The sequence below is a fragment of the Salvia miltiorrhiza genome, chromosome 5 (assembly GCF_028751815.1).
Source record: "Salvia miltiorrhiza cultivar Shanhuang (shh) chromosome 5, IMPLAD_Smil_shh, whole genome shotgun sequence".
In the NCBI taxonomy this organism is placed as follows: domain Eukaryota; kingdom Viridiplantae; phylum Streptophyta; class Magnoliopsida; order Lamiales; family Lamiaceae; genus Salvia; species Salvia miltiorrhiza.
The window spans coordinates 40,668,645-40,695,712 of NC_080391.1; the positions used below are offsets into that span (position 1 = coordinate 40,668,645).

At 37.5% G+C, this 27,068-nt stretch overlaps 4 protein-coding genes across 5 annotated transcripts; all 4 read left to right on the forward strand.

Moving 5' to 3' along the window:
• Positions 1–4,700: 4,700 nt before the first annotated feature.
• On the forward strand, positions 4,701–15,010 carry LOC131024428 (uncharacterized). 2 transcript variants are annotated; one of them, XM_057953937.1, is made up of 2 exons: positions 4,701–5,181; positions 14,038–15,010. In XM_057953937.1, exons 1-2 carry the CDS (start codon positions 4,865–4,867, stop codon positions 14,852–14,854), a joined length of 1,134 nt encoding a protein of 377 aa, XP_057809920.1. In that variant the 5' UTR covers positions 4,701–4,864; the 3' UTR covers positions 14,855–15,010. The 2 variants fall into 2 exon arrangements, with proteins under 2 accessions (XP_057809920.1, XP_057809921.1); XM_057953938.1 differs by lacking the exon at positions 4,701–5,181 and adding an exon at positions 13,477–13,963.
• LOC131024429 (uncharacterized) lies at positions 5,175–6,228 on the forward strand. The gene has a single exon (XM_057953939.1). The coding sequence runs from the start codon at positions 5,644–5,646 to the stop codon at positions 6,073–6,075; it is 432 nt and encodes a 143-aa protein (XP_057809922.1). The 5' UTR covers positions 5,175–5,643; the 3' UTR covers positions 6,076–6,228.
• On the forward strand, positions 7,827–9,314 carry LOC131024427 (uncharacterized). The gene is made up of 2 exons (XM_057953936.1): positions 7,827–8,236; positions 8,305–9,314. Exons 1-2 carry the CDS (start codon positions 7,863–7,865, stop codon positions 9,143–9,145), a joined length of 1,215 nt encoding a protein of 404 aa, XP_057809919.1. The 5' UTR covers positions 7,827–7,862; the 3' UTR covers positions 9,146–9,314.
• A 612-nt stretch (positions 15,011–15,622) lies between the features above and the next one.
• Positions 15,623–18,295, forward strand: LOC131024430 (uncharacterized). Its single transcript, XM_057953940.1, has 3 exons — positions 15,623–16,125; positions 16,194–17,180; positions 18,218–18,295. The coding sequence occupies exons 1-2, from the start codon at positions 15,752–15,754 to the stop codon at positions 17,032–17,034; spliced, it is 1,215 nt and encodes a 404-aa protein (XP_057809923.1). The 5' UTR covers positions 15,623–15,751; the 3' UTR covers positions 17,035–17,180; positions 18,218–18,295.
• Positions 18,296–27,068: the final 8,773 nt, after the last annotated feature.

The following is a 27,068-nucleotide window of genomic DNA, read 5'->3' on the forward strand; positions in this document are numbered from 1 at the left end:
TCATCAATCTACCACCAGAAAGCGAGCTTTGAATCTCCAATCAAAAATCGGAATGGCATCGTCCTCTCTGTTCGGCGGAGGGAGCATAACGGGAGAGAGATATCTCCCTTTCTTCTTCTTCTACTTTCGAACCAGACAGAGAAATCGAGAAAAGATAAACAATAATCACCACCAAGTTTTCCATTTCGAATACAACGACTTGAAACTGAACGGTGCCAGCGAACATAGTTCAGCCAACAGAGCAAAATTCCCTTAATTATGTTTCTAACTTACATTATTCCTTCCAGAAATTTACAAACCCATCAAGCTAATTTCAATAATGAATAAACTAAGACCATTTACCGCATGCAGTGAGAGGTGAATGAGGAGATCGAAGAAGGCGCCGACGATGTATCCGTGATTGCTTTTCTCGTTGACTCTGAGGTAACACGTCGGCAGCTCCTCGAGGCAGTCCCGACACTTGATGTCGTGCGCCGCCACCATCTCCGCCATTGAGGATCTGATTTTGACGTCGCCGCCGCCGCCACTGTAGGGAAAGGCGCGCGCCTTCACTAGGGCTGAGCAAAACCAAACCGAAACCGCCAAACCGAACCGAACCGAACCAAACCGGACGGTTTGGTTCGGTTTATGTAGAGAAAACGGTTCGGTTTGGTTTGACAATTTTCAAACCGCCAGAAAACGGTTCGGGTTCGGTTTGAGAAAAACGGTTTGGTTTATAAACCGAACCCGCCCGATTTAAATATAATTAATAAATATTTATTTTTAAATAATTAATTAATAAATATTTAAAAATTAAATTTAGAATTTTACACTTTACATTAAATTCAAAAGTACATAAGATTTTTTTTATGTGCTTGTTCTTTAATTTTTACAAACTCTTGATTGTAGAAGTAAATGGATTTATCTAGATGTGGTAATTTTTGCTTATTCATAGTACTTTAATTTTTGCTTGTAGCTTTAAAAAAAAAAAAAAACGGTTTTGGCCAAACCGAACCGAACCGAACCGAAAATTTACGGTTTGGTTTGGTTCGATTTTGACCAGTCAAACGGTTTGGTTTGGTTCGAAATTTTTTAGGCGGTTTGGGTTTCGGATTGGGTATTTCGGTTCGGTTTCAACCCAACCCGCCCGAATGCTCACCCCTAGCCTTCACCGCGCCGCCTCCTTGAGGATGGAGCTTGTCTCGCCAGGCTTGAAGAAGAGGTGATCGGATCAGAGGCCTCCGATCACGGCGGTCTCTTCGAGGAATACATGTGACGCTGCCGCAGAGGCGGAGAAGCTCTCGTCGCGGCGGATGCTGAATAAGGAGTTGGGGGTTTCGGTGAATTGGCGTTCGCGCAGAAGGAGAGAGTCTTAGGACTGATGACGCAGGCCGGCCAAGGCCACGGCGACGCGGCTGAGGTGGCGGTGGTGGGATAATCGGTGGCTTTGAACAGAAAGGGGAATTTATTGGCGGAGATATCAATCCAAGAGAGAGAGAGAGAGGTCAATTGGAGAGAGAGAGAGAGGAGTGATAAAAAAATAATTTTTTTTAAGAAAACGGCGTTTAAACGCCGTTTAACAGACGGGTTTATTTGCACCATTGTTTCGGGAGTTCAGGGAGGTCAACGCGCCTTGACCGAGTCTGGGGGGTAAACGCTCTAGGGGGGTCTAGTTCAGGGGATAATCTGCACCTTAACCCTTTTAGATAAGATAAAAAAAAATGTATAAATTAAATAAAAATGATAAGACAGATAATAAAACGATCCAAAAGAAAAAAATATATATATCGAATAAATTGGGCTGAAAATACATTGGCGCATAATTTCTTTTGTGTTAATACTCCTAAATAACCAATTTACTTAGGAAAAGGTTAATTAAAATCATAAAAATAAAAATATATTAATTCAAATCATTTTTTGTGTGAATAGACTATTTTATCCTTACTAAAATTATACTACTATCAATACCTCCAAATAATAATTAAAAATAAAAGGGTAAATATCATGAAAACTCCTGAACTATACTCATTTTATCAAAAATACCCTGAAACTTTCGAAATATTTTCTAAACCCTCAAACTATCAGGTTTTTATCAAATATATCATGCATCTATTTTTCGGTTGCTAGAAACGTGATGTGGCTCGCCGAATGCCACAATGTAATTTATATTCTATTTTTTTAAATGACATGGAAAAAATAACTTCGTTTCGTATCATATTCTACCGTGTTTATCCGTAATTCTAGGTTATAAGCGTGAATTTCAAACACGATAGGAGTGAATTTTAAATTTTAGAGTGGATTTTTTAAAAATGATATGGTACGAAACGATGTCGTTTTTGCCATTGCATTTTAAAAAAATAGAATATAAATTACATTGTGGCATCCGGCGAGCCACATCACGTATTTGGTGACTGAAAAATAGATGCGAGATATATTTGATAAAAATTTGATAGTTTAAGGGTTCAGAGAACATTTTAAAAGTTTCAAGATATTTTTGATAAAACGGATATACTTCAGGAGTTTTCATGATATTTACCCAAAATAAAAATAGAATTAAAATGTAACCCACCCGGCCACCCCCTCCCCTTCTTTTCTTCTCCCATCGGCTGGCACTCATCTGCTAACCCCACGCCACCCTCCCCCCACCCCCACCCCCACCCCCAACCCCAACCTTTAGATTTTCCTTTTCTCACCAATTCAATCACCCTCCGCTCCCCCCCCCCCCCCCACCTTTCCTTTTGTCACCAATTCGGCCACCTCCCACCACCACCACCACCACCTTTCCCTTTCCTTTTCTCACCAACTAGTGTACCTCCCGCGCATAGCGCGGTTGAATGTGAATTTAGACTTATGTAAAATTTGCATATATATGTTTTATAATATTAATATAAACTAATATAATTAAAATTCGACACCAAAATTATATTTTGTTAAGTGATCTAATATTTTAACATTACCAATGTAATTATACAAAAATATAACATGTGTCTATATATAAATATTGTATCACTTATATATGGAGTTTCTATAATTACACTAATTAAACCAGATTTATCGCATAAAATAAATTGTGTATGAATTTTCTATGTAACATTATGAATTTGGTTTAGTTAAAAAAACATTATGAATTTGGTGTGAAAAATGATGAATTAAAAAAAAATATCAACCTATAAAATTCAAACTTTTAATAAAATAAACAAAATTCATAAAAAGAAAGAAGAAATATTAATTAGAAAATATTTTGAAATATATTTGAATATGTTACACATTTGAACGGAAGTTAGAAGTATTTATTTTTTTGAATATGGTTAAACTTTAAATGATAACAATTTATTTATTTTAAATTAATTTTTTACATATTATATATCAAAGTAAAGATCTTTTTATGATCTTTTATTTAAGATGCATTTTGTATATTATATTCATAATAAATTATTAAATAAATAAAAAAGAAAATAGGGTTTTTATAATTAATGAGAATAAAAAGTAAATGAAGAAGTGTAACCGTTTTTTTTTTTTTTTTAGATAACAAAGTGTATCCGTTTGAAACAAAAGAATTAACCACTAATTAAGATTTTTTCCAATTCCAATTATATCTTTGCAATTGAATTAAATTACATTTACTTTACTTTTTATATATATAAAGATTATCCAGGTAGCATCGACTCTCCACAGCCGAGAAAGGGAAAGATAGAGAGTGAGGCAAAGAGAGAGACGAACGGGAGTCGCCACCGCCGGAAAATCAGAGTGGTGGCGCGATTTGGGGGCTAGGGTTCAGGTGAACCACTTGTCCGAGATACAGACGGCGGTGGCGGCTAAAATAGAGGAATGGTAGGTGTCAGTGGCGGTCCGAAGGTAGGGAGCTCCGCCGGAGACTTAGAGGGAGGCGACGACGCCTTCGCTGTCGTCAAGGAGGAAGACGGAGGCGGTGGTTCTCGCTGCTGCTTCGCCGCTTGATGCAAGTGTGTCGAGTCATGGGTTTGTCTATGTTGACTGGAGGAAGGAGACGATGGGAATGATTTGAATTTTTTTTTTTAAGAATATAAATTTTAAAATATAAGGATATTTTGATAAAAATGTTTACAATTAATATATTTTTATTTTTATGATTATTATTAACCTTTGCTTAAGCAAAATAGTTACTTTAATATTTGCCTCATTCATTTTTCCAATTACTTTCGGCGCAAAACACATTTCTGCTTTGGGCGCATAATTGCTTCGGGCAAATAATTGAATCAGTCAGATCAATATAGATAATGTAATCAAATCTACAACAATCATTTTCCTCCAATTTACAAAACTCAGTACATTTTCAGTAACAATTTAATGTTAAAAAAAAAAAAAACAATCGTATATTAGGTAGACACCTTTTGAAAGTTGGATAATTTTATAAATCTCCCTTATGTAATTTTTATATAAAAAAAATGATTAAATTTATTTTAATTATCTTTATAAATAATACTCCCTCCGTTCCACTAGACTTGGCACACTTGCCTTTTTTGTTTGTCCCACTAGAATTGACACTTTTCTAAAATAGTATGTGGTCTCTACTTTCTCTACTCACATAAAATAAGTGGACCATACCTACTTTACACTCTTAACCCTTTATTCTTAATCTCCGTGCCCAACTCAAAAGTGCCAAGTCTAGTGGGACGGAGGGAGTATTTTTTATTTTTGTTATATGAGAAATTTAATGCATTGCGCTCTACTATTATTATACATTCAGATTGAGACGTGCGTTGTTGTAACGAGGCAATTCATCCGAAAAATTCCAACCTCATAAACCGAAGAAATGTCAAAGCTAAGATACAATAAATATGCATCCAAGGATGTTGAGGCATACATCTACCAAACAAAACAAATACTCTGCAAGTAAAAAACAAGAATGTATGTGACAAGGCCTCTGTCGCAGCTGCTAAAATCCCCAGAAATCGTAGCAGCAGCTCCCGAGGGTCCCAACAGTGGATTCCTAGTGATCCAAGACGAGGAATCTTTGAGATACTCTTGTTTCGGACTGTGCAAGAATCGCAGTCTTAAGCAGCTGCCTTTCCCTCAAGACAAGGAGCTCATCATTCAATACACCACCAGCAACGGCCAGTCCACTAATACATCTAGCGATCCTGTTTTCTTGATTCCTGCTCTCAACTGCCCCTTGTCTTCCAATCGCTACTACGCCGTCGTTCCCCATCGGAAACGCATAGGGTACCACTTCTCCTCTGCTTTTTCTTGCTTTAATTCATAATTAAGATGGAGTGAGTGATGAATGTTTATTCTCAGAGAAGCCTTCACCTGCTCGAGAGAAGAAGATAAGTGAGCTGCTGCTTCTGCCGCTGCGTCAAGGACGTCAAGTCGACGCCGTTGGATCCGCGCAACGTGTACCAGCAGTTCCAGCTTGTTCCATACGAGTCCGCTTGCCTCTCCGACGGCTACTTCGTGGCGAAGTCGGTTGCGTCGGATGGTTTCCCTCCCTACTTCCTGCGGCGGAAGGGCTGGACGGTCTACACCAAGACTCCCCACACTTTCAAGCTGGACACGGCACGGGGCCTCGATCCCGGCCTCCGTGCTCGTCTGCCGGAGTTGGATTCATCGAGAGTGGTGGGGAAATGGTACACTCCCTTCGTTTTTGTCAAGGATGGATCCTTGAGAGATCAAGTGAAACGATCCATGTATTATGAAGTTACATTGGAGCAGAGATGGGAGCAGGTTTTCAAGATTGGTCGTGATCATAATAATGGGAATTCGGTGGTGGTTGATGTTGCAGTTGAAAGGGAGGAGGTGTTTGTTGGTGGGAGTAAAGCTACGTGGAGCGCGGCCGACGGAGTGGTGTGGTTTAAGGTTGAAGACGGAGGAGGAGTGGGGTTGAGAGTGGAGCTGGTGGAGAGGATCAAATGGGAGGAAGAGAGGGGAGGGTGGGTGGGAGGGGAGGAGAGGCAAGTGAAGATTCATAAGGTGGAGAAATGGGAAGGAGGTGGTGATTGGAATGAGTTTAGATGCTCTGTTTTGGTGGAGACCTTCAATTTGAGGAGAATGGATGGGACTTTGGTGATGTCTTATAATTTTAAGCACTTTAACCAGTTGAAGACTAAGTGGGAATAGAATAGATTATCACTTCTTAAGTAATTACTACTTAGTGATGGTTTTAAGAGTTTGTCTATATGCTTATTTGTGTTGTGAGTTGTATTTGATTCAGTGGTATGAGAAGACTGATGTTGTGTATTCGGGATTGGAGAATTAAATTTACTTGGACTACACATGTTTCACGAAATTCTTGGAAAATAATGGAAAACTTCTGTGAAACATACTAGCATTAATTCTGTGGGTTCATGAAACATACTAGTTTACATTTGAGTTGGTCGTTGCGAAGACCCCACAAGTTTATCTTATAATTAGCAATCGTATATATAATTTATAAAATCAATTAAAGTATGTTTTTTTTAATAAAAATATTATAATAAAAAAAGGATAATATTATCTCGTGAAAATAAAGAATGAGAAATGATGAAATTTTTATTTATAAAAAATAAGGGAAAAAAACATATATTTAAGGGGTGTTTACTTGAAAGGATTAGTATTGATAGATAAAAATAGTAAGGTGAATTTTTAATTTACTTTGATGAATTGCAACTTTGGATATAGTAAGACTTTGATTATTTTTATCATTTAAGCTAATTTTACTTGATTCTTATCTCATGAAAGGAGTGAAATTAGAAATATAGAACTTCCTAGGAGGGAGTGACACAGATTTTAAGAAAAAATATTGTTGAGTGTATTAAGAGTGGATAAAAGGTAGTTGAGTGTATTGGGAGTGGTGAAAATGTGTTATAATTAATATTGGGAATTGTGAAAAGTGAAAAGACGTCCTAAAAAGAAAAGATAGGAAGTTGTTTCATGGACGGAGGGAGTATAATTAATCATGCAATAGAAACACCCCTAATTATTATCTTTCCTTTTATGAGTAAAAAAGAACGACACACCCTTTTAACGTTTAATTATATGGAGATGCACGCGCACTAGTAAGACTATTATTTCCATGCAATGATAAAACTTAAACGCAAATATGATGCTGATATGCAAAAGGCAGGGCAGAATAGTCTACTCCAAATATAATACTACTAGTCAAATAGTTATGAGTACAAGGTCAGAATTTGCTTAATCAATATAAAATCAACACGTAGTATACAGTATACAGGTCAATTTATCATCAGTATTTATTAAGTAATCAAGAAGTACATGCGATATATTCCATCCGTCCCAATAAATGTGGCCACCTTTCCATTTTGGTTTGTCCCACTAAAAGTGGTCACTTTTCCATTTTGGTTTGCAAATCAGCCGCAACCTCTGCTTCTCTCTCCTTTCCCGGGTTTGGCAAGAAGCTCTCCTCTTCTCCCTTGCTCAGATCTCTATCGAACAAATCCGACCCAACTTCTTGTGATTTGGTTTGCAATTTGCAACTTGGGATCTGCGATGTGCGATTTCGGATTTATTTCTGTTCATTTGCGATCTGCTTTGTGATCTAATTTAATTCATTTCTTGTGATTTGGATCTGTTCATTTGCGATCTGCTTTGCAATTTGGGATCTGGTTTGCGATTTCGTCGCCGGCTCCGGCGTCATCATCGCCGGCGTCGCCTCCGGCGAGAATATGGAACTGATGTAGTGAGAAGAAGACTTAATTAGCTCTTTAATTTTGATAGATAACACTTAATTAAAAAGGTGGACCACACATATTAACAATTAACTATCACTTTCTTAATCTCCGTGCCGAAAACAAAGTGGCCACATTTATTGGGACGGAGGGAGTATATATATATATATATATGTATATTGTGGCTGCACACAACAAGAAGCAAAATCTGAGCATAAAAGAGATCAAGGAAATCAAAATATGTACGTAACAAGGCCTCTGTCTGTGCTGCAAAAATCTGCAGAGAATCTTGCAGCGGCACCTGAGGGTCCGAACTCGGGATTCCTAGTGATTCAAGATGCGGAATCTGAGACGTATTCCATGTTTGGACTGAAGAAGAATCGGACGCTTAAGAAGTTGCCTTTCCCTCAAGACAAGGAGGTGGCCATTCTATATCCTAGAAGCTTGGGAGTCAGCGCCGGCGTTTCTCTCCCCGTCGACGTCATCGGCGACGTCTCTCTCGACGTCGCCACCCCCTCCGATTCTTCCCACTCCGTCTTCTTCATCCCTGCTCTCAACCACCCTTTGTCTTCCAACCGCTACTACGCCCTCCTTTCCCATGGAAAACACAAAGGGTATCTCTTTCTCTTTTCTACTTTTTGCTGATTCTAATTATATGACAATTAATGAATTCATCTTTCAGGGAGGCATTGACCTCCTCAAAGGAACAAGAAGACGATGCGCCATGTTGTTTCTCATCCGGAATCACAGACGCCAAGCCGAGGCCGTTGGATCCCAACGACGCATATCAGCAGTTCGCCCTGTTCCCGGGGCGAGCCAGCGACACCTTCTCCGCCAAATCCGCGGCGGCGGACGGCGTCCCACCAAAGTTCTTACGAAAGAAGGGGTGGACTGCGACCACCAAGACTCCCAGCAGTTTCAAGCTGGGCGCAGCGCAGGGCCTCGACTCCCAGCTCCGTGCCTCCCTGCCGGAGCTGGACTCCCCCGGAGCCCGCGCCGTCGGAAAATGGTACGCGCCCTTTGTCTTCGTCAAGGAAGGTAATTCGTTGAGAGATCAGGTGGAGCGATCCATGTATTATGAGGTGACCATGGAGCAGAGATGGGAGCAGATTTTCAAGACTGATAATCGCGATCGTGATAAGGGGATTAATTCGGTGGTGGTTGATGCGACTGTTGAAACGGAAGAGGTGTTTGTTGGCGGGAGCAGAGCTGCGTGGGACGAGAGAAGCGCGGTGGACGGAGTGGTGTGGTTTAAGGTTGAAGGCGGCGGCGGAGGAGGAGTGGGGTTGAGAGTGGAGTTGGTGGAGAGGATGAAATGGGAGGAAGAGAGGGGAGGGTGGGTAGGAGGGGAGGGGAGGCAAGTGAAGATTCATAGGGAAGAAGAATTGGAAGGAGGTGGCGATTGGAATGAATTCGGATGCTATGTTTTGGTGGAGACGTTCAATTTTAGGAGGATGGATGGGAGTCTCTTGATGTCTTATCATTTTAGACATTTTAACCAGTTGAAGACTAAATGGGAATAGATGAGCACTTCTCTTTTGTACTCCATCTAGTTTGTTTGTTTACCAATATTTTATCTTAAATGTGTTTGTAAGTATTTAGTGTTTGTGTAAGAAGGAAAGCCAGGGATACTTATCTCTTAAGTTGTATAATATGACATTTATGGTAGATGTTTAGCTTATTTTGTGATGAGTTTTTGGATGTTTGTGTTCTGTTGATTTATATTTTGGTCTCGTTTACTCCAGATTAATTGATTTGAGTTTATTTGCTAATTTTGTAATCTAAAAATTTTTATGTTTGAATTGTTTAATAAGTGGACAAAAAATTTAGACATAATTGCGTTGAGTGTTCTGAATAAGAATTGAAATTTATCTCAGTTTATAGACAGAAACGAATCTAAAATCAAACTTGAAACAAATGAGAACGGATCAAAACAAGAACATTGCATAGTGCAGTGACGCGTGGCCGGCGCTCGTCGAAAAAACTGCAACCAGTGGCTCCCGCTGCCTCCTTGAAGCTGTGGGGTGCCCTAGGCGGCCGTGCACTAGAAGCCACCGCCGCCTCTGATTCCTCTATATATATTTGTTTCTAATCAGCCGCCGAACACATACACACTAGAGATACACAGCCGACTTTTTCTTTTGCTTTCCAATAGATTAGAATCAAGATAAATAAAACCTTTAATGCACGCATTGAATCATTTTTTCTCTATTTGACTTAGTTAATCTCAATTAGCTTTTGTGGAGACAATCCCTAACATTTTCTTAACCTGCTGGTCACGAAAAAATGATGAAATTTTCATTTTAGAATTATTCTGTGAGTAAGAATTCTTTTACCTTTAAAAAAAAAAATAGACATGTTTTAATAAAAGTGGTGGTGGATTTTTATATGGTGGAGAAATAAATCCATCATCGTATAAAATGTGTGGTTGTGATTGAATTAAAAGTGATTTTTTAAAAATAAATAAAGGATATTTGTAAAGATAATATATATATATATATATATATATATATATATATATGTTAGGTCCGGAGGGTCTCAAATAGGTGTAAACGAAACTTCAAACACAAACTCAGACACATGTTTACTGAAAAGAGTTTTGACCAAAACAAGGTTGACGACTGATGCTGAAAAACTCTTCAGTAAGGAGTTATCAGTTAAGTCACAAGATCTTAACTGATGCACGTAAGGCTTCGGTCGAGTTTGATAAACAGAGATGTTATAAATCTCACTGACTATCAGAAGATAGATCAGCCAGACTGATAACACACGCAGCGGAAAACTTTTGTTTCGCAATAGCCTTTTCGGTTGAGCACGTTGTTAGTCTTAAGTTTCTCTTTGCAATTAATCAGTTTTCAGTTGATGAGAGGAAGAGCACAAGCATGAAATTAAATACTGAAAGCTGTAAATAACATAGAGATTTTTACGTGGTTCGGAAAATACTTCCTACATCCACGATCGGTTGATCAGACCAACAACTTCACTCTGCAAGTGCTTACGAGTGCACTGCAAACCGATGCTCGTGCTTACGGGTGCACAGCAAACCGAAACATGTGTTTGCGGGTGCACACAACGGAAACAACTGAAGATCCAATCTTCAGTACCAACACACCTTGTTGGATTTCTCACTCCTAGCACGAACTGGCACTAGGACCTCATGGAGACAGAGTACCTTCCTGAAACTCATTTACAACTCAAACACTCGATTCAATCGGTCGAAGGGAGGTTTGAAATCTTGCCAACTAAACTTCAAAGAACAAGTTCTTTGGAGTTAGTTTGACCTAGGCTTTGGATAACCAAGGTTTGCCTAAGGTCTAAGAGAATTTATGTAATCAGCAATGACTGATTTTTGGCTTTGAGATTCTCTTCTTCGATTCAAGCTTTGGAGAGTTTATGCTTTTGGCTGAGAAACAATTTTGGCAGAGTTTCATCTTATGTTGTTGAATCGGTGAAGATTGAAGTGATCCTCGAGTGCTATTTATAGGAGAAGTCTTGAATAGATCCGTTGGCGTAAAAGGTCTTCTAGATTTCTTCCGTTAGAGAGTAATTTGAACTTGGACTGAGGCTTCAATCTTCGAGGTTCCTTGTTTGGTGAGAATGGCTATGTTGAAGAGCAGGAGATGCGACGTCTCTGAAAAAGTAATCACCAAATAGGAATGACCTCTGCAGAGAAAGGACGATCCTGAGATATCTGCATTTAATGCGGCTGTACTTCTGGAGTACGTGGCTTCCTTTGAACGTTGGAGGTTCAGTCCGAGGAAGAATGTTTAACTGATACTTGACTTTAGTATCAGTCCGCTGATTCCACATGGCACGCATTAAGTAATCAGTTCAAGACTAATTTTTCGACTGTTGCTTCAGTCGGAAACTTCAGTCTTCAATCTTCAGCCCTCCGTTCTTCAGTCTTCAGAACAGCAACTAAACTAGAAAAACTCTAACACTTGAGTTCGAGCAGTTCTAGTCTATTACAAACAAAGCCTATGGACTTTGGTATCATCAAAACAAAGATTAGGATATTCCATTAAGTTTCCAATAATTTCCCCCTTTTTGATGATGCCAAAACCACACAACAGTTCTAAGCAAGAAAAAGACTGAACTCAGAGCACAAGTTCTAAAACAGGGTGAATACAATTCCCCCTTAACAATAGAACCTAAAAAATAGCACATTGCAGTATCGGATACGCACAGGGTGCGGGTGCGGGTGCGATTCGAGTGGGATTCGCCACGTGGCGAATCCCCCCAAAAAGTTTAAAAAAAAAAAAATCGAATTCGCGAATCGGGTTCATTTAGGGCTGTTTTGAAGAATTTCATTATTTTTGGGCTCTTTTGCAATTTTTACAATTTATCGCCCTACAATTGTTTGTGTCTCTTCGATCCCTCAACTAAGAAGAATTCAATTTTAAGAAATTATAATCCTACTATATTTTATTTTCTAAGTTCTATCATAATTAGTAAATAGTAAACTAATAATTAAATAATTATAATAGTAAAAGTGGTAGATTGAAATGCTTTATCTTGCAATTCCAGCTATTATATGTATTTTATTTCTTGATCTTTGATCTATATTTGCAATGCAACATTTAATTTATGAACGTTCTTTTCTTTTTTTCAATTTGATTGGTCATATATAATCAAATACTATATAAATATAACAGACGTATCATTCACGAATCGCACCCTATATTTTTTTAAAATCCGTATCCCCGCATTCGAATCGTATCGCTCTCGCACCCGCCCCCTCGCACCTATGCAACATAGTACATAGCTTATAAGTATCTTGAAAGTCATTGTCCTTCCACATCCAATAAAATATGCAATGCTCGATGAGCCATGCACGTATAGTAGTGCAACATTATTTTTTGTAATATAATTCTTCTTACATATGTCACAATAGATTTCACATTTTTATTTAAATTTATTTATTTTTAGGTCGTTAAAAATAAAAATAAAAATAAAAAATAAAAGAATTTAAAATTTTAAATAAAATATTAACGATCGAATTTTTTTGATCGTTAAAAAAATATATTCCAACCGAATTTTCGGTCGTTAAAAAATAAAACTAAAAAAATAAAATAAAAAAATAAAAAACAATATTAACGACCCAAAAATACTGCTCTATTTTTTCTGTAGTGCAACTATAGATGTCGTATAAAATTAAACATTATTTCAAAATTAACTATGTGTTATATTTAGTACTTTTTCTAATTTAATACTATAATAATATACATATAAATTTTTTTAACTATAATTATTATTGTGCATCGCACGATAGACAAATCTAATAATTGTTAAAACAACAAAAAGGCTAGTGACACCAATTGTGCTTTTAAGGGTTCGTCTTTTAGGTTTTTTGCATTCTTTTTTCTAAAAAGCCTTCATTTAATAATAAGATGATCCATAAGATGATCCAAAAGAAAAACAATAATATCGAATAAATTGGGCCTAAAATACATATTGGCGCATAATTGATTACTCCCAATTGCTTTGGGCGCAAAACACATTTCTGCTTTGGGCTTCGCGCGAATAGTTGAATCAGTCAGATCAAACAAAAAATAACTTCTTCTTTTTTTTGAGGAAAAACAAAAAATAACTTAATAAGTATAGATAATGTAATCAAATCTACGATCATTGTCTTTCAATTGACACAACTCAGTACATTTTCAGTAACAATTTAATGTTAAAAAAAAAAACAATCGTATATTAGGTAGACACCTTTTGAAAGTTGGATAATTTTATATCCCTTATGTAATTTTTATATAAAAAAATTCATTAAATTTATTTTATTTATCTTTATAGATAATATTTTTAATTTTTGTTATATGAGAAATTTAATGCATTGGCTCTTCTATTATTATACATTCAGATTGAGACATGCCTTGTTGTAACGAGGCAATTCATCCGAAAAATTCCACCTCTTAGACCGAAGAAATTTCAAAGCTTATAATACAGATAAGATACAATAAATATGCATCCAAGGATGTTGAGGCATACATCTACCAAACAAAACAAATACTCTGCAAGTAAAAAAGAAGAATGTACGTGACAAGGCCTGTGTCGCAGCTGCTAAAATCCCCAGAGATGGTAGCAGCAGCTCCCGACGGTCCCAACAGTGGATTCCTAGTGATCCAAGACGAGGAATCTTTGAGATACTCTTGTTTCGGACTATGCAAGAATCGCAGCCTTAAGCAGCTGCCTTTCCCTCAAGACAAGGAGCTCATCATTCAATACACCACCAGCAACACTGATACATCTAGCGATCCTGTTTTCTTGATTCCTGCTCTCAACTGCCCCTTGTCTTCCGATCGCTACTACGCCGTCGTTCCCCATCGGAAACGCATAGGGTACCATTCTCGTCTGCTTTTTCTTGCTTTAATTCATAATTGAGATGGACTGAGTGATGAATGTTTATTCTCAGAGAAGCTTTCACATGCTCGAGAGAAGAAGATAAGGTGAGCTGCTGCTTCTGCCGCTGCGTCAAGGACGTCAAGTCGACGCCGTTGGATCCGCGCAACGTGTACCAGCAGTTCCAGCTTGTTCCATACGAGTCCGCTTGCCTCTCCGACGGCCACTTCGTGGCCAAGTCGGTTGCGTCGGATGGTTTCCCTCCTTCCTTCCTGCGGCGGAAGGGCTGGACGGTCTACACCAAGACTCCCCACACTTTCAAGCTGGACACGGCACGGGGCCTCGATCCCGGCCTCCGTGCTCGTCTGCCGGAGTTGGATTCATCGAGAGTGGTGGGGAAATGGTACACTCCCTTCGTGTTTGTCAAGGATGGATCCTTGAGAGATCAAGTGAAACGATCCATGTATTATGAGGTTACAATGGAGCAGAGATGGGAGCAGGTTTTCAAGATTGGTCGTGATCATAATAATGGGAATTCGGTGGTGGTTGATGTTGCAGTTGAAAGGGAGGAGGTGTTTGTTGGCGGGAGCAAAGCTACGTGGAGCGCGGCCGACGGAGTGGTGTGGTTTAAGGTTGAAGACGGAGGAGGAGTGGGGTTGAGAGTGGAGCTGGTGGAGAGGATGAAATGGAAGGAAGAGAGAGGAGGGTGGGTGGGAGGGGAGGGGCAAGTGAAGATTCATAAGGTGGAGAAATGGGAAGGAGGTGGTGATTGGAATGAGTTTAGATGCTCTGTTTTGGTGGAGACCTTCAATTTGAGGAGAATGGATGGGATTTTGGTGATGTCTTATAATTTTAAGCACTTTAACCAGTTGAAGACTAAGTGGGAATAGAATAGATTATCACTTCTTAAGTAATTACTACTACTTAGTGATGGTTTTAAGAGTTTGTCTATATGCTTATTTGTGTTGTGAGTTGTATTTGATTCAGTGGTATGAGAAGACTGATGTTGTGTATTCGTGATTGGAGAATTAAATTTACTTGGACTACACATGTTTCACGAAATTCTTGGAAAATAATGGGAAACTTCTGTGAAACATACTAGCATTAATTCGGTGGGTTCATGAAAAATACTAGTTTACATTTGAGTTGGTCGTTGCGAAGACCCCACAAGTTTATCTTATAATTAGCAATCGTATATATAATTTATAAAATCAATTAAAGTATGTTTTTTTAATAAAAATATTATAATAAAAAAAAGGATAATATTATCTCGTGAAAATAAAGAATGAGAAATGAAGAAATTTTTATTTATAAAAAATAAGGGAAAAAAATATATATTTAAGGGGCGTTCACTTGAAAGGATTAGTCTTGATAGATAAAAACAGTAAGGTTAATTCTTAATTTACTTTGATGAATTACAACTTTGGATATTGTAAGATTTTTGATTATTTTTATCATTCAAGCTAATTTTACTTGATTCTTATCTCATGAAAAGGGTGAAATTGGAAATATCCTACTTTTAAGAATAAAAATAATCAATCATATATATAATTAATCATGCAATACAAACTTAAACGCAAATATGATGCTGATATGCAAAGGCAGGGCAGAATAGTCTACTCCAAATATAATACTAGTCAAATAGTTAGAGTACAAGGTAGGAATTTGCTTAACCAATATAAAATCAACACGTAGTATACAGTATTTATCATCAGTATTTATTCAGTAATCAACAAACACAACAAGAAGCAAAATCTGAGCAGAAAAGAGACGAAGAAAATCAAAATATGTACGTAACAAGGCCTCTGTCTGTGCTGCAAAAATCTGCAGAGAATCTTGCAGCGGCACCTGAGGGTCCGAACTCGGGATTCCTAGTGATTCAAGATGCGGAATCTGAGACGTATTCCATGTTTGGACTGAAGAAGAATCGGACGCTTAAGAAGTTGCCTTTCCCTCAAGACAAGGAGGTGGCCATTCTATATCCTAGAAGCTTGGGAGTCAGCGCCGGCGTTTCTCTCCCCGTCGACGTCATCGGCGACGTCTCTCTCGACGTCGCCACCCCCTCCGATTCTTCCCACTCCGTCTTCTTCATCCCTGCTCTCAACCACCCTTTGTCTTCCAACCGCTACTACGCCCTCCTTTCCCATGGAAAACGCAAAGGGTATCTCTTTCTCTTTTCTACTTTTTGGTGATTCTAACTATATGACAATTAATGAATTCATCTTTCAGGGAGGCATTGACCTCCTCAAAGGAACAAGAAGACGATGCGCCATGTTGTTTCTCATCCGGAATCGTAGACGCCAAGCCGAGGCCGTTGGATCCCAACGACGCATATCAGCAGTTCGCCCTGTTCCCGGGGCGAAGCAGCGACACCTTCTCCGCCAAATCCGCGGCGGCGGACGGCGTCCCACCAAAGTTCTTACGAAAGAAGGGGTGGACTGCGACCACCAAGACTCCCAGCAGTTTCAAGCTGGGCGCAGCGCAGGGCCTCGACTCCCAGCTCCGTGCCTCCCTGCCGGAGCTGGACTCCCCCGGAGCCCGCGCCGTCGGAAAATGGTACGCGCCCTTTGTCTTCGTCAAGGAAGGTAATTCGTTGAGAGATCAGGTGGAGCGATCCATGTATTATGAGGTGACCATGGAGCAGAGATGGGAGCAGATTTTCAAGACTGATAATGGCGATCGTGAGAAGGGGATTAATTCGGTGGTGGTTGATGCGACTGTTGAAACGGAAGAGGTGTTTGTTGGCGGGAGCAGAGCTGCGTGGGACGAGAGAAGCGCGGTGGACGGAGTGGTGTGGTTTAAGGTTGAAGGCGGCGGCGGAGGAGGAGTGGGGTTGAGAGTGGAGTTGGTGGAGAGGATGAAATGGGAGGAAGAGAGGGGAGGGTGGGTGAGAGGGGAGGAGAGGCAAGTGAAGATTCATAGGGAGGAAGAATTGGAAGGAGGTGGCGATTGGAATGAGTTCGGATGCTATGTTTTGGTGGAGACGTTCAATTTTAAGAGGATGGATGGGAGTCTCTTGATGTCTTATCATTTTAGACATTTTAACCAGTTGAAGACTAAATGGGAATAGATGAGCACTTCTTTTTTGTACTCCATCTAGTTTGCTTGTTTACCAATATTTTATCTTAAATGTGTTTGTAAGTATTTAGTGTTTGTGTAAGAAGGAAAGCCAGGGATACTTATCTCTTAAGTTGTATAATATGACATTTATGGTCAGTGGCGGAGCCAGGAATTTTTTTGGGGGGGGGGGCTGAACTGTTACGGGGGTTCGGGGGCGGTAGCCCCCGATTTTTTTTTTGGGGGCATTCAATACATTTTAGACATTTTTTACTAAAATACAAATATAATAATAATAATAACAACATTTTCATAGATAATATAGCTCAAAACATTTACTAAAATTTTTTTTGGGGGCATTCAATACATTTTAGACATTTTTTTACTAAAATTCAAATATAATAATAATAATAACAACATTTTCATAGATAATATAGTTCAAAACATTTACTAAAAATTTTTTTGGGGGCATTCAATACATTTTAGACATTTTTTTACTAAAATTCAAATATAATAATAATAATAACAACATTTTCATAGATAATATAGTTCAAAACATTTACTAAAAATTTTTTGGGGGCATTCAATACATTTTAGACATTTTTTTTACTAAAATACAAATATAATAATAATAATAATAACAACATTTTCATAGATAATATAGTTCAAAACATTTACTAAAATTTTTTTTGGGGGCATTCAATACATTTTAGACATTTTTTACTAAAATACAAATATAATAATAATAATAACAACATTTTCATAGATAATATAGTTCAAAACATTTACTAAATTTTTTTTTTGGGGGCATTCAATACATTTAGGCATTTTGTACTAAAATACAAATATAATAATAATAATAATAACATTTTCATAGATAATATAGTTCAACATTTACTAAATTTTTTTTTGGGGCATTCAATACATTTAGGCATTTTTTACTAAAATACAAATATAATAATAATAATAATAACATTTTCATAGATAATATAGTTCAACATTTACTAAATTTTTTTTTGGGGCATTCAATACATTTTAGACATTTTTTTACTAAAATACAAATATAATAACAATAATAACAACATTTTTAGACATATTATTAAAAAAAAAAAAAAAAAAAAAAATTTTTTTCAAAATTTGGGGGGGGGCTTCAGCCCCCCCGGGCACCCCCCTGGCTCCGCCCCTGTTTATGGTAGATGTAATTTAGCTTATTTTGTGATGAGTTTTTGGATGTTTGTGTTCTGTTGATTTATATTTTGGTCTCGTTTACTCCAGATTAATTGATTTGAGTTTATTTGCTAATTTTGTAATCTAAAAATTTTTATGTTTGAATTGTTTAATAAGTGGACAAAAAATTTAGACATAATTGCGTTGAGTGTTCTGAATAAGAATTGAAATTTATCTCAGTTTATAGACAGAAACGAATCTAAAATCAAACTTGAAACAAATGAGAACGGATCAAAACAAGAACATTGCATAGTGCAGTGACGCGTGGCCGGCGCTCGTCGAAAAAACTGCAACCAGTGGCTCCCGCTGCCTCCTTGAAGCTGTGGGGTGCCCTAGGCGGCCGTGCACTAGAAGCCACCGCCGCCTCTGATTCCTCTATATATATTTGTTTCTAATCAGCCGCCGAACACATACACACTAGAGATACACAGCCGACTTTTTCTTTTGCTTTCCAATAGATTAGAATCAAGATAAATAAAACCTTTAATTCACGCATTGAATCATTTTTTCTCTATTTGACGGCTAAGCTTATTTCAAAGAGCTTATAAGCTCTTGGAGCTTATAAGATGTTTCAAGAGCTTATAAGATGTAATTTTTAAGAGCTTATAAGTTGTCAAAGTGTCTGAAAGAAATGAACGTCTGCTATAACTGCGGAGAGGCCGGGCATTATGTCTCGACTTGCCCAAAGAAGGGAGGAGGAGCACCCCAACAACAAAATCTCGGGAACCAACAACGATCGAACCAAGGTCCCAGAGAAAATCAGGGGCAACCACGATACGCTAGGGCCTATGCCCTTAACCAACACCAAGCAGCAGGAGATCACGAAAACCTGGCAGGTACTATTAATGTTTTCGACCTCCCATTTATAGCCTTGCTTAATATTGGAGCTTTTTTAATTCATACGCTGCTTGTAAGATATTAGAATTTACGCTATAATCGTCCGTAACAACGTTAGAAGTTAGTACAACTGACAATGAAAGACTGCTACTAAGGACGTCACCGCGAACTCAGAGCTCGATATAGGCGCCGAAACATTTAGAACTACTCGCATGTTATTCCTACGATAGAATTTAGCGTAATCCTAGAATTGGTTGACTTACTCAAGTCAGCGCCACGATACTTTTTAACAAGAGAAAGATCCCTCTTCAATCTTCAGGAGAGAACGAGACAAGTTTCCACGACATAACGACGTACCAAATTTTGAGGAAAATTTTCTAGTTCGAAAAACAATGTCGCGCTGTTAGAAAGCTAAGGCCGTATATGATTTAGTGTCACACAAGAGTTGAGTGGAATGAAAGTCTAGTATCCAAACTAGATGACCCAGATATGCAATTTCGAGGACGAAATTTTTATAAGGAGGGAGGGATGTAACACCCCACCCATTTATATTATAAATTTAGAATTTATTTTGAACTTAGATTATGATGATTTACACCGGAGAATTTGAAATGAATTTATTTTAATGCCAACAAAATAATTTACAAAATCTTTGAAAAATTCATTTTTCAAACCTTTATGCATTTCATATTATTTAAAGTAATTATATATGAATATGTGATTAATTCTATATGCTAATATTATTTTAATACTACATTATTTAAATTAAAGTCTATGTTAGACTTTAATCATTTGAATGTGTTGGGTTTTAATAAGTGTTATTTGGATCTTGTAATTTTGATAAATAACCCAAGCCCAAGAACCATTTTATTTAAATGAGGCCAATCCAACTCAAGCATTTTTACTTAATCTTTAGCCCAATCCAACCCAATCTCTCTTGCTGCGCTGCAGCAACAAGTCACCCCATACCTCTTTTCAACCTTCACCATGCTTGCTACTGCAGCATGTACCTTCAACTACTCATTCACCCATGCCTTCAACTGCTCATCTCCTTATCTTTAAATTGATCTTCTTCATTCACTAAAATGTTCATTTCCAGCTGCAAGTTTCATACGGTAAAGCTTTCTCTCCCTCATTTCAATTTTTCCTTCTTTCCATCAATTATGTAATCTCAAACCATTCCTCTGCATACCTTTATCTACAGAACCAACAAATAGCAGAACAAATTCGAAAAGGTTTCACCTTTCAATCCCTCTACTTATTCATTCATGCTCAACATCATAGTACGAATAAAACCAACTGTAAATAAAACAAAGAGATACTGAATATTGTTTTTACATATGGTAACATGGATGAAAAGATTAAATGATACATAAATGAAGAATTTATATGAACTGGACTTGTGTGTTGCTGTGTTGGCTTGATGTTGGGTGTTTTACTGTTGTGAAGAATCGATTTAACCAAAAATGGAGTCTTGATCTCGCTTTTGAGCCGAGAGTGTGTGTTCTGTTGGGCTGGGTCGGAGCTCGGCGACGGCGGTGGTGGCCTGGCAGCTGCTGTCCATCGAAGCTAGAGAGGAAGAGGGAGAGAGATGGGGCAGAGGCGGTGACTCGACGCCTCTGTTGTTCGGCGGCCGGAGTGAGTGTAGGAGAGAGTGAGACAGAGACATAGTGAGGGAGGAAGGCGGCGATTTCAGATCTGGGGTTGGAGGCGGTGGTGGTCGGCTCTTCGCTGCTGCTGCCGCCGACTGCCGGACTCGAGTAAAGGGAGGGGGCGACGGTTTCCAGTTCGTGTGGGTGTGTGAGCAGTCGTGAGAGAGGGAGACAGAAGGAGATGGAGGTCAGGGGGCGGCGGCAGCGGCCGGAGGCCGGCTGCTGTCATCCGCCGGAAGAGGGAAAGGGGGGAGCTGGGCGGCTGTGTGGTGTGAGTGTGTGCGTGTGTGTGGAGTCGGCAGGGTTTGAGAGAGAGAGAGATCAACATTGGTTGTGTGTGTGTGTGTGTGTGTGTGTGCGCGTGACTTAGGTTGTAGAAGAAGGGTGAGGGTTTGGGTATGAGAGTGGGGCTTTGGGCTGAATTTTATTTTTGAAAACTTGGGTTGGGTAATTTGTTAAATGGTGGACTGCTATTTACTTTTTGGGCTGCAAATTTTTGAAATAATATGGGCTTCCATTTAATTGTTGGACTTGTTTAATTGATTTATTAATTTGACTCTTTATTTGAGTTTAATTAATTTTATTTTATTTTTTTGAAAAAGTTTGCATAATAGTATTTTCTTATTATGTGCATATGTTAAATATATTTATTTAATTATGTGAGTTAAAGCATGAATTAATTTTTGCATCAAACATTTTACATGGAATCATTTATGATTAAATTGGTTTTATCATTAAAAATCGAATAAGGATATAGTTGGTGTCCTTGACTCAAGAATTTATTTTTCAATTATTTATTTATTAAAATATGAAAACCCGGCTAAGTGAATCATAGGATGATAAGCACTTCACTATGACTTAAGATTAGATTCATGAGACCTATTAAGATTATAGATTTCTTGTAGGCTTTGTGGATCGTGAGAACTAGCACTGCTATTCCGATTCAGGGTTAAGATTAAACGACAGGCTTTGCCTAATCAGGTGGGCTTATTTTCCAAATGTATGGTTTAGCTATTGAGCTTAAATGTTTCAATGAAATGAAAATTGTTTATCCGATAAAATATTTTGTGCACTCTGCTCTGTTTAAGGCTCGCATAAGTTAATCGATCGAGGTTCTCTCTTGACCTAACACGTTATTTGAGAATTGTGTACACCTATTAGCTGACTCGGTGGGTTGATCTCCATTCGGGCACTAATCATGTATGAGGCGTTATAAGGGTGCTCGACGGGATGTGTTCTGGAGCATTGGGTCCCAAATGGGAACTTGGCTGGGTTACGCCCTCAGTTCAAGTAAAGCAGGAGTAATGGATCCGTCGATGGCTAAAAGGTCCGGGATCACAGCGAGTAACGGAAAGGGAGTGTGACAATTGCGCACAATATAATAAAATATTTTAACATGCTTAGAAGTTATTTCAATTTAAAACCTTCTAAGTCATGTCAAGTATAATTGGATAAACTGCTCTTATGATTATGAAATGTTTATAAAAATGCTAGCCCACTAAGTACATTAGTACTTAGCCCAAAAATACTTTCAAATGTTTTTCAGGTTAATTGGCCGATGCTGACGGGACAGAGCTTAGGCTAGGGTTCAACTTCGTATTTTGTCTTCCGATGTTGCACTAGCTTTTATTTGTCTTACGTTTCTCTAACTTAAGACTTTTATGTTAAATTCTAAACTATGTTTCTTATCGAGCTTAAACTCTCAACATCCAGTTCTATGTTATTTAACGTTGGTTATCGGAAGCATGAAACCAAACTTGTGATCCTAAGGTTTAGAATGTTGTTGATTGATTAGTATCACTTGATTTCTATCTTTCTTCACTCAAGGGGCATTGCCCGACTTTTTATCCTATTATTTGAATTTCACAAGGTTATTTCCTTGTTCATTCTATGATTTTAGTCGCACCTCGATTATAGTTTATTCCTTCAAGAATTGGGGTGTGACAAAAACATCAAAGGAGAAATTCTATCTCCAAATCACAAAATTCAATCAGATGCTTCCAGTATGATTTTATAGTTTGGACTAGGGTTACCACCGGTTCACGAACCGCCGGTTCCGGGTCCGAACCGGCAATTCAGGGTCGAAAATTTCGTGAACCTGAACCGGCCCATGGGTTCTCTTGAAGGGCCGATTTCGGGTTGGACCGAAAATTGCCGGTTCCGAGCTAAAAACCACAGGTTCCGGATTGAAAACTGCCGATTTTCGATTTTTTTTAAATATTTTTGGAATTTTTTTTATGAAATTAAATGATTTGTGTTGAAATTTCAAAATTTTTTACTTTACAAGTGTTGAATTTTTTTGAAATTACTCAACTTAAATACTCCCTCCGTCCCATTAGTAGTATCCCACTTTTATTTTTGAGTTGTCCCATTAGTAGTGTCCCATTCCCTTTGTGCCAATATTCTCTCTCTTTCTCTCTATACATAATATTTAAATAATTTCTACCAACTCACTTTACCTACTTTCTATACACTCCTTAATCTCCGTGCCCAAAAGAAATGGGACACTACTAATGGGACGGAGGGAGTAATATTTTAATTTTAATCAAATGTAGCTTCTCTATTTATAGTGTACTACACATTGTAGAGAATCCTACATTTTTTAATGTGAGATAATTTCAACTTAATGTAACTTCACTATTTATAGTACGTGTACCACACATTGTAAAGAATCCTACTATTTTCAATGTGGGATAATTTCAAATTATTGTAGCTTGACTAGCTTCACTATTTATAGGGTACTACACATGGTAGAGAATCTTAAATTTTTCAATGTTTGATAATTTCAACTTAATGTAGCTTCACTATTTATAGTGTACTACACATTGTAAATAATCCTATATTTTTCAATGTGGGATCACTCAACTTAAATAATATAATAACTTATAAATATATGTTGTGTTTTTCAACACTTGTAAGTTACTAAAATTTTAACACTTGCAGATTATTATATTATTTAAGATTTTTAAGTTGAGTAATTTCAAAATTATTAAAGTTAAGTATATATATACGCAAAATTTAGAATCCTATATTTTTCAATGTGGGATCACTCAACTTAAATAATATAATAACTTATAAATATATGTTGTGTTTTTCATCACTTGTAAGTTATTAAAATTTTAACACTTGTAAATTATTATAATATTTAAGATTTTTAAGTTGAGTAATTTCAAAATTATTAAAGTTAAGTATATATATATATACGCAAAATTTAAAAAAATACAACATATATTTATAAGTTATTATATAAGTTATATATTTATAAGTTTTTTTTTTTTTTGACATTTGGGGGAGGGGGAGCGGTAGGGTTTGATCCCTAGACCTTATAAGTTATAAGTTATATATTACATGAATATAAGTTATATATTTATAAGTTAAGTTGAGTCGTGAGTGATCCCACATTGAAAATGTAGGATTTTTTACAATGTGTAGTACACTATAAATAGTGAAGCTATATTAAGTTGAAATTATCCCACATTGAACAATGTAAGATTCTCTACCATGTGTAGTACACTATAAATAGTGAAGCTATTTTAAGTTGAAATTATCCCACATTGAAAAATGTAAGATTCTCTACCATGTGTAGTACACTATAAATAGTGAAGCTACATTAAGTTCAAATTATCCCACATTGAACAATGTAAGATTCGCTACTATGTGTAGTACAATATAAATAGTGAAGCTACATTTAGTTGAAACTATCCCACATTGAAAAATGTAGAATTTGAATTTGAATTTAAAAAACAAATGAAAATTCGACCGAAACCGCCGGTTCAAGCTCGAACCGGCGGGCCGCGGGCCGAGATTTCCATGAACCTAAACCGGCCCTTCTAGTTTGGCGGTTCGGCTCAGAACCGGCCCGGAAGTCAACGGTCCGGGCCGGAACCGTTGACTTCTGGGTCGGTTCCGGGCCGAACCGCCGGCCCGATTAGTCCATTGCAGCCCTAGTTTGAACTGATGTAGTTTAGTTACTTTGGATTTCTGGAAAAAGTGTTGAAAGCTTAGTCTCAACATGTGTGAAGTAGATATATATATCCAGTTCTTAAGTGAAGGCATCGCAGCCGAGCAACTTCCCTATCTCGTACTTGTTGAACAGCGCATTTTTCGACAACGAAGCCATTGTCGAAGCAGCGGTGGCCAACGTGGGCGTGCGAGCGAAACTCGACTCCCCGTGGATCTCCGACATCAATGACGAATCTAGACGCTGGGCAACGATTGAGAGATTATAGAAGAATTGGAGGATCAAATTTCAGCAGCAGAAAATGAGGTTTTGTTAGGTATTACATCTAATAATAGCAAATGAGATCCTCTGTCCCAAATATAGTGTGTACCACTGTGTACTACTCTTAATTTCTTTATAATTTTTAATTATTTATTATTCAATTTTAATTTATTGTGCTTTAATATAATATAAAAATAATTAACAAGGGTTCACTCATCCAATTAGGATTTATAATTATTTTTTTATATTTATTTGAATTAATAATATATTATTTGGGTTCATTAATTCAAAGTTAGGATATATAATTTTTTTAATTCCAATTTTTAGAGATAAATATTAATTAGACTTTATAATATATATAAAAAAATTATTTTTATAAAAAAAATTATAAAATAAAGAAATTACGAGTGGTATACGGTGGTACACACTACATTCTGGGAGAGATGATTTGATCGATTGAAAGAGAAATGGATTTTGGATAATTGATTAATGTTCTTGAATTCACAACCAGATATATGAATTCACAACTTAATGTTCTTGAATTCACAACAAGATCTATGAACTTACAATTAAAACTAGAATTCACAACCAACTCGATGAATTCACAACTGAATTGTTAGTGTTGATTGTGAATTCGAGTTTTAAAATTAAATTCACAACCAATTTGATGAATTCACAACTGAATTTCTAGTGTTAGTTGTGAACTCGAGTTTTTAAATCTCAAATTCACAACCAACTCTATTGCTAATTGTTAATTCAAGTAGTCGTGAATTTTGAGTTTTAAATCTTGAATTCACGACTAACAATATTTGTAGTTGTGGATTCACGTTTTAAATCTTTCATTCACGACTAACAATATTTTATAGTTGTGAATTCACGCTTTAAAAATTGAATTCACGACTAACACTATTTTTAGTTGTGAATTCAAACTTTAAAACTCAAATTCACGACTACTTGAATTCACAACTAAAATGAACACTGGTTGCGAATTCGACTGAGTGTAAATGCGCGGATAATTTTTAAATTTTTTCTATGCAAGGGTAAAATGGTAAATGTGGCCAATTTTTAATTTTTTTATCTTAGTGATCAATTTTTAAATTTACTATTCCAAAGTGGCTATTTTCAAAATCCACTCTAATTTAATTTTGGACCTGAATATATACTTTTTTCATCTTTATATTGATGTTTTAATTAAACAAATATATTCTTATTTTTTAAAATTGGACACCTATAGTATATTACATGTTTAGATTTTTTTTTCACCAATTAATAGGTGAATTACCGATAATTACCTCATGTTTTCAACTAATAATTGTTTTTTACTAAAATAGGGTTTTATTAAAAAAGGAAAGAAAGAAAAAACGAACCAACAAAACCTAAACCCTTGAATGCACAGAAACGCAGACTAAGGGCCGAGCCTCGTTAAAACCTCAAGAAGAGGAAAAAGAGTACTCGTCAAAGAAGAAAAGGTGTTAGAAGCGGAAGTGAGAGAATCTCAGAAACTCCGGCCGCACCATCGTTCCTAGATAATCTCGGCTTCTCAACACAAGAAAAAAAAACCAGAGAAAAGAGAACACAAGAGAAAAGAAACCAGAAATGAGAAAATAAGAGAAACGGCAATCGGAAGAACCTCAGCCGGTAATACGCCGTCGCTGAGGCTCTCCACCAGACCGCCGACACGCAAGAAAGAGGCCAAACAGTCGGTGATACGCCGTCACTAAAGACCTATTTCTTGGAAAAGGAAATCGCTGACAACCTCGCAGAAAGAAATCGAAGTAGAGCCAAAAGAAAACAGTCAGAGACATCAACCCAACAGACCAGCAATCACTCATCCCCTGAGCTGTAACACCGTCCACCAGTTGTATGAGGAAAACCCTCAAAGAGAGGCCCAAAACTCGACCAACCCCAGCTCACCACCAAAAGCCAACGAGTAGTCATGAAGCCATAACCAACACAGACCACGAGCTGCGACAACACCCAGAAGAAGAAACCTCTGCCTGCAAGCCCACCAACTGTTCGAGGAAAATCCGCAGCAGCGCACCAACCGCTGAAACAGCAGCTCTGCCCGCAAGCCCACCAACTGTTCGAGGAAAATCCGCAGCAGCGCAC

Coding starts and splice junctions, on each gene's coding strand:
- LOC131024430 (XM_057953940.1), top strand. CDS start 15,752: ATGTACGTAACAAGGCCTCTGTCTGTGCTGCAAAAATCTGCAGAGAAT. Junction 16,126..16,193: donor TCCCATGGAAAACGCAAAGG/GTATCTCTTTCT, acceptor TTCATCTTTCAG/GGAGGCATTGACCTCCTCAA.
- LOC131024427 (XM_057953936.1), top strand. CDS start 7,863: ATGTACGTAACAAGGCCTCTGTCTGTGCTGCAAAAATCTGCAGAGAAT. Junction 8,237..8,304: donor TCCCATGGAAAACACAAAGG/GTATCTCTTTCT, acceptor TTCATCTTTCAG/GGAGGCATTGACCTCCTCAA.
- LOC131024428 (XM_057953937.1), top strand. CDS start 4,865: ATGTATGTGACAAGGCCTCTGTCGCAGCTGCTAAAATCCCCAGAAATC. Junction 5,182..14,037: donor CCCCATCGGAAACGCATAGG/GTACCACTTCTC, acceptor GTTTATTCTCAG/AGAAGCTTTCACATGCTCGA.
- LOC131024429 (XM_057953939.1), top strand. CDS start 5,644: ATGTATTATGAAGTTACATTGGAGCAGAGATGGGAGCAGGTTTTCAAG.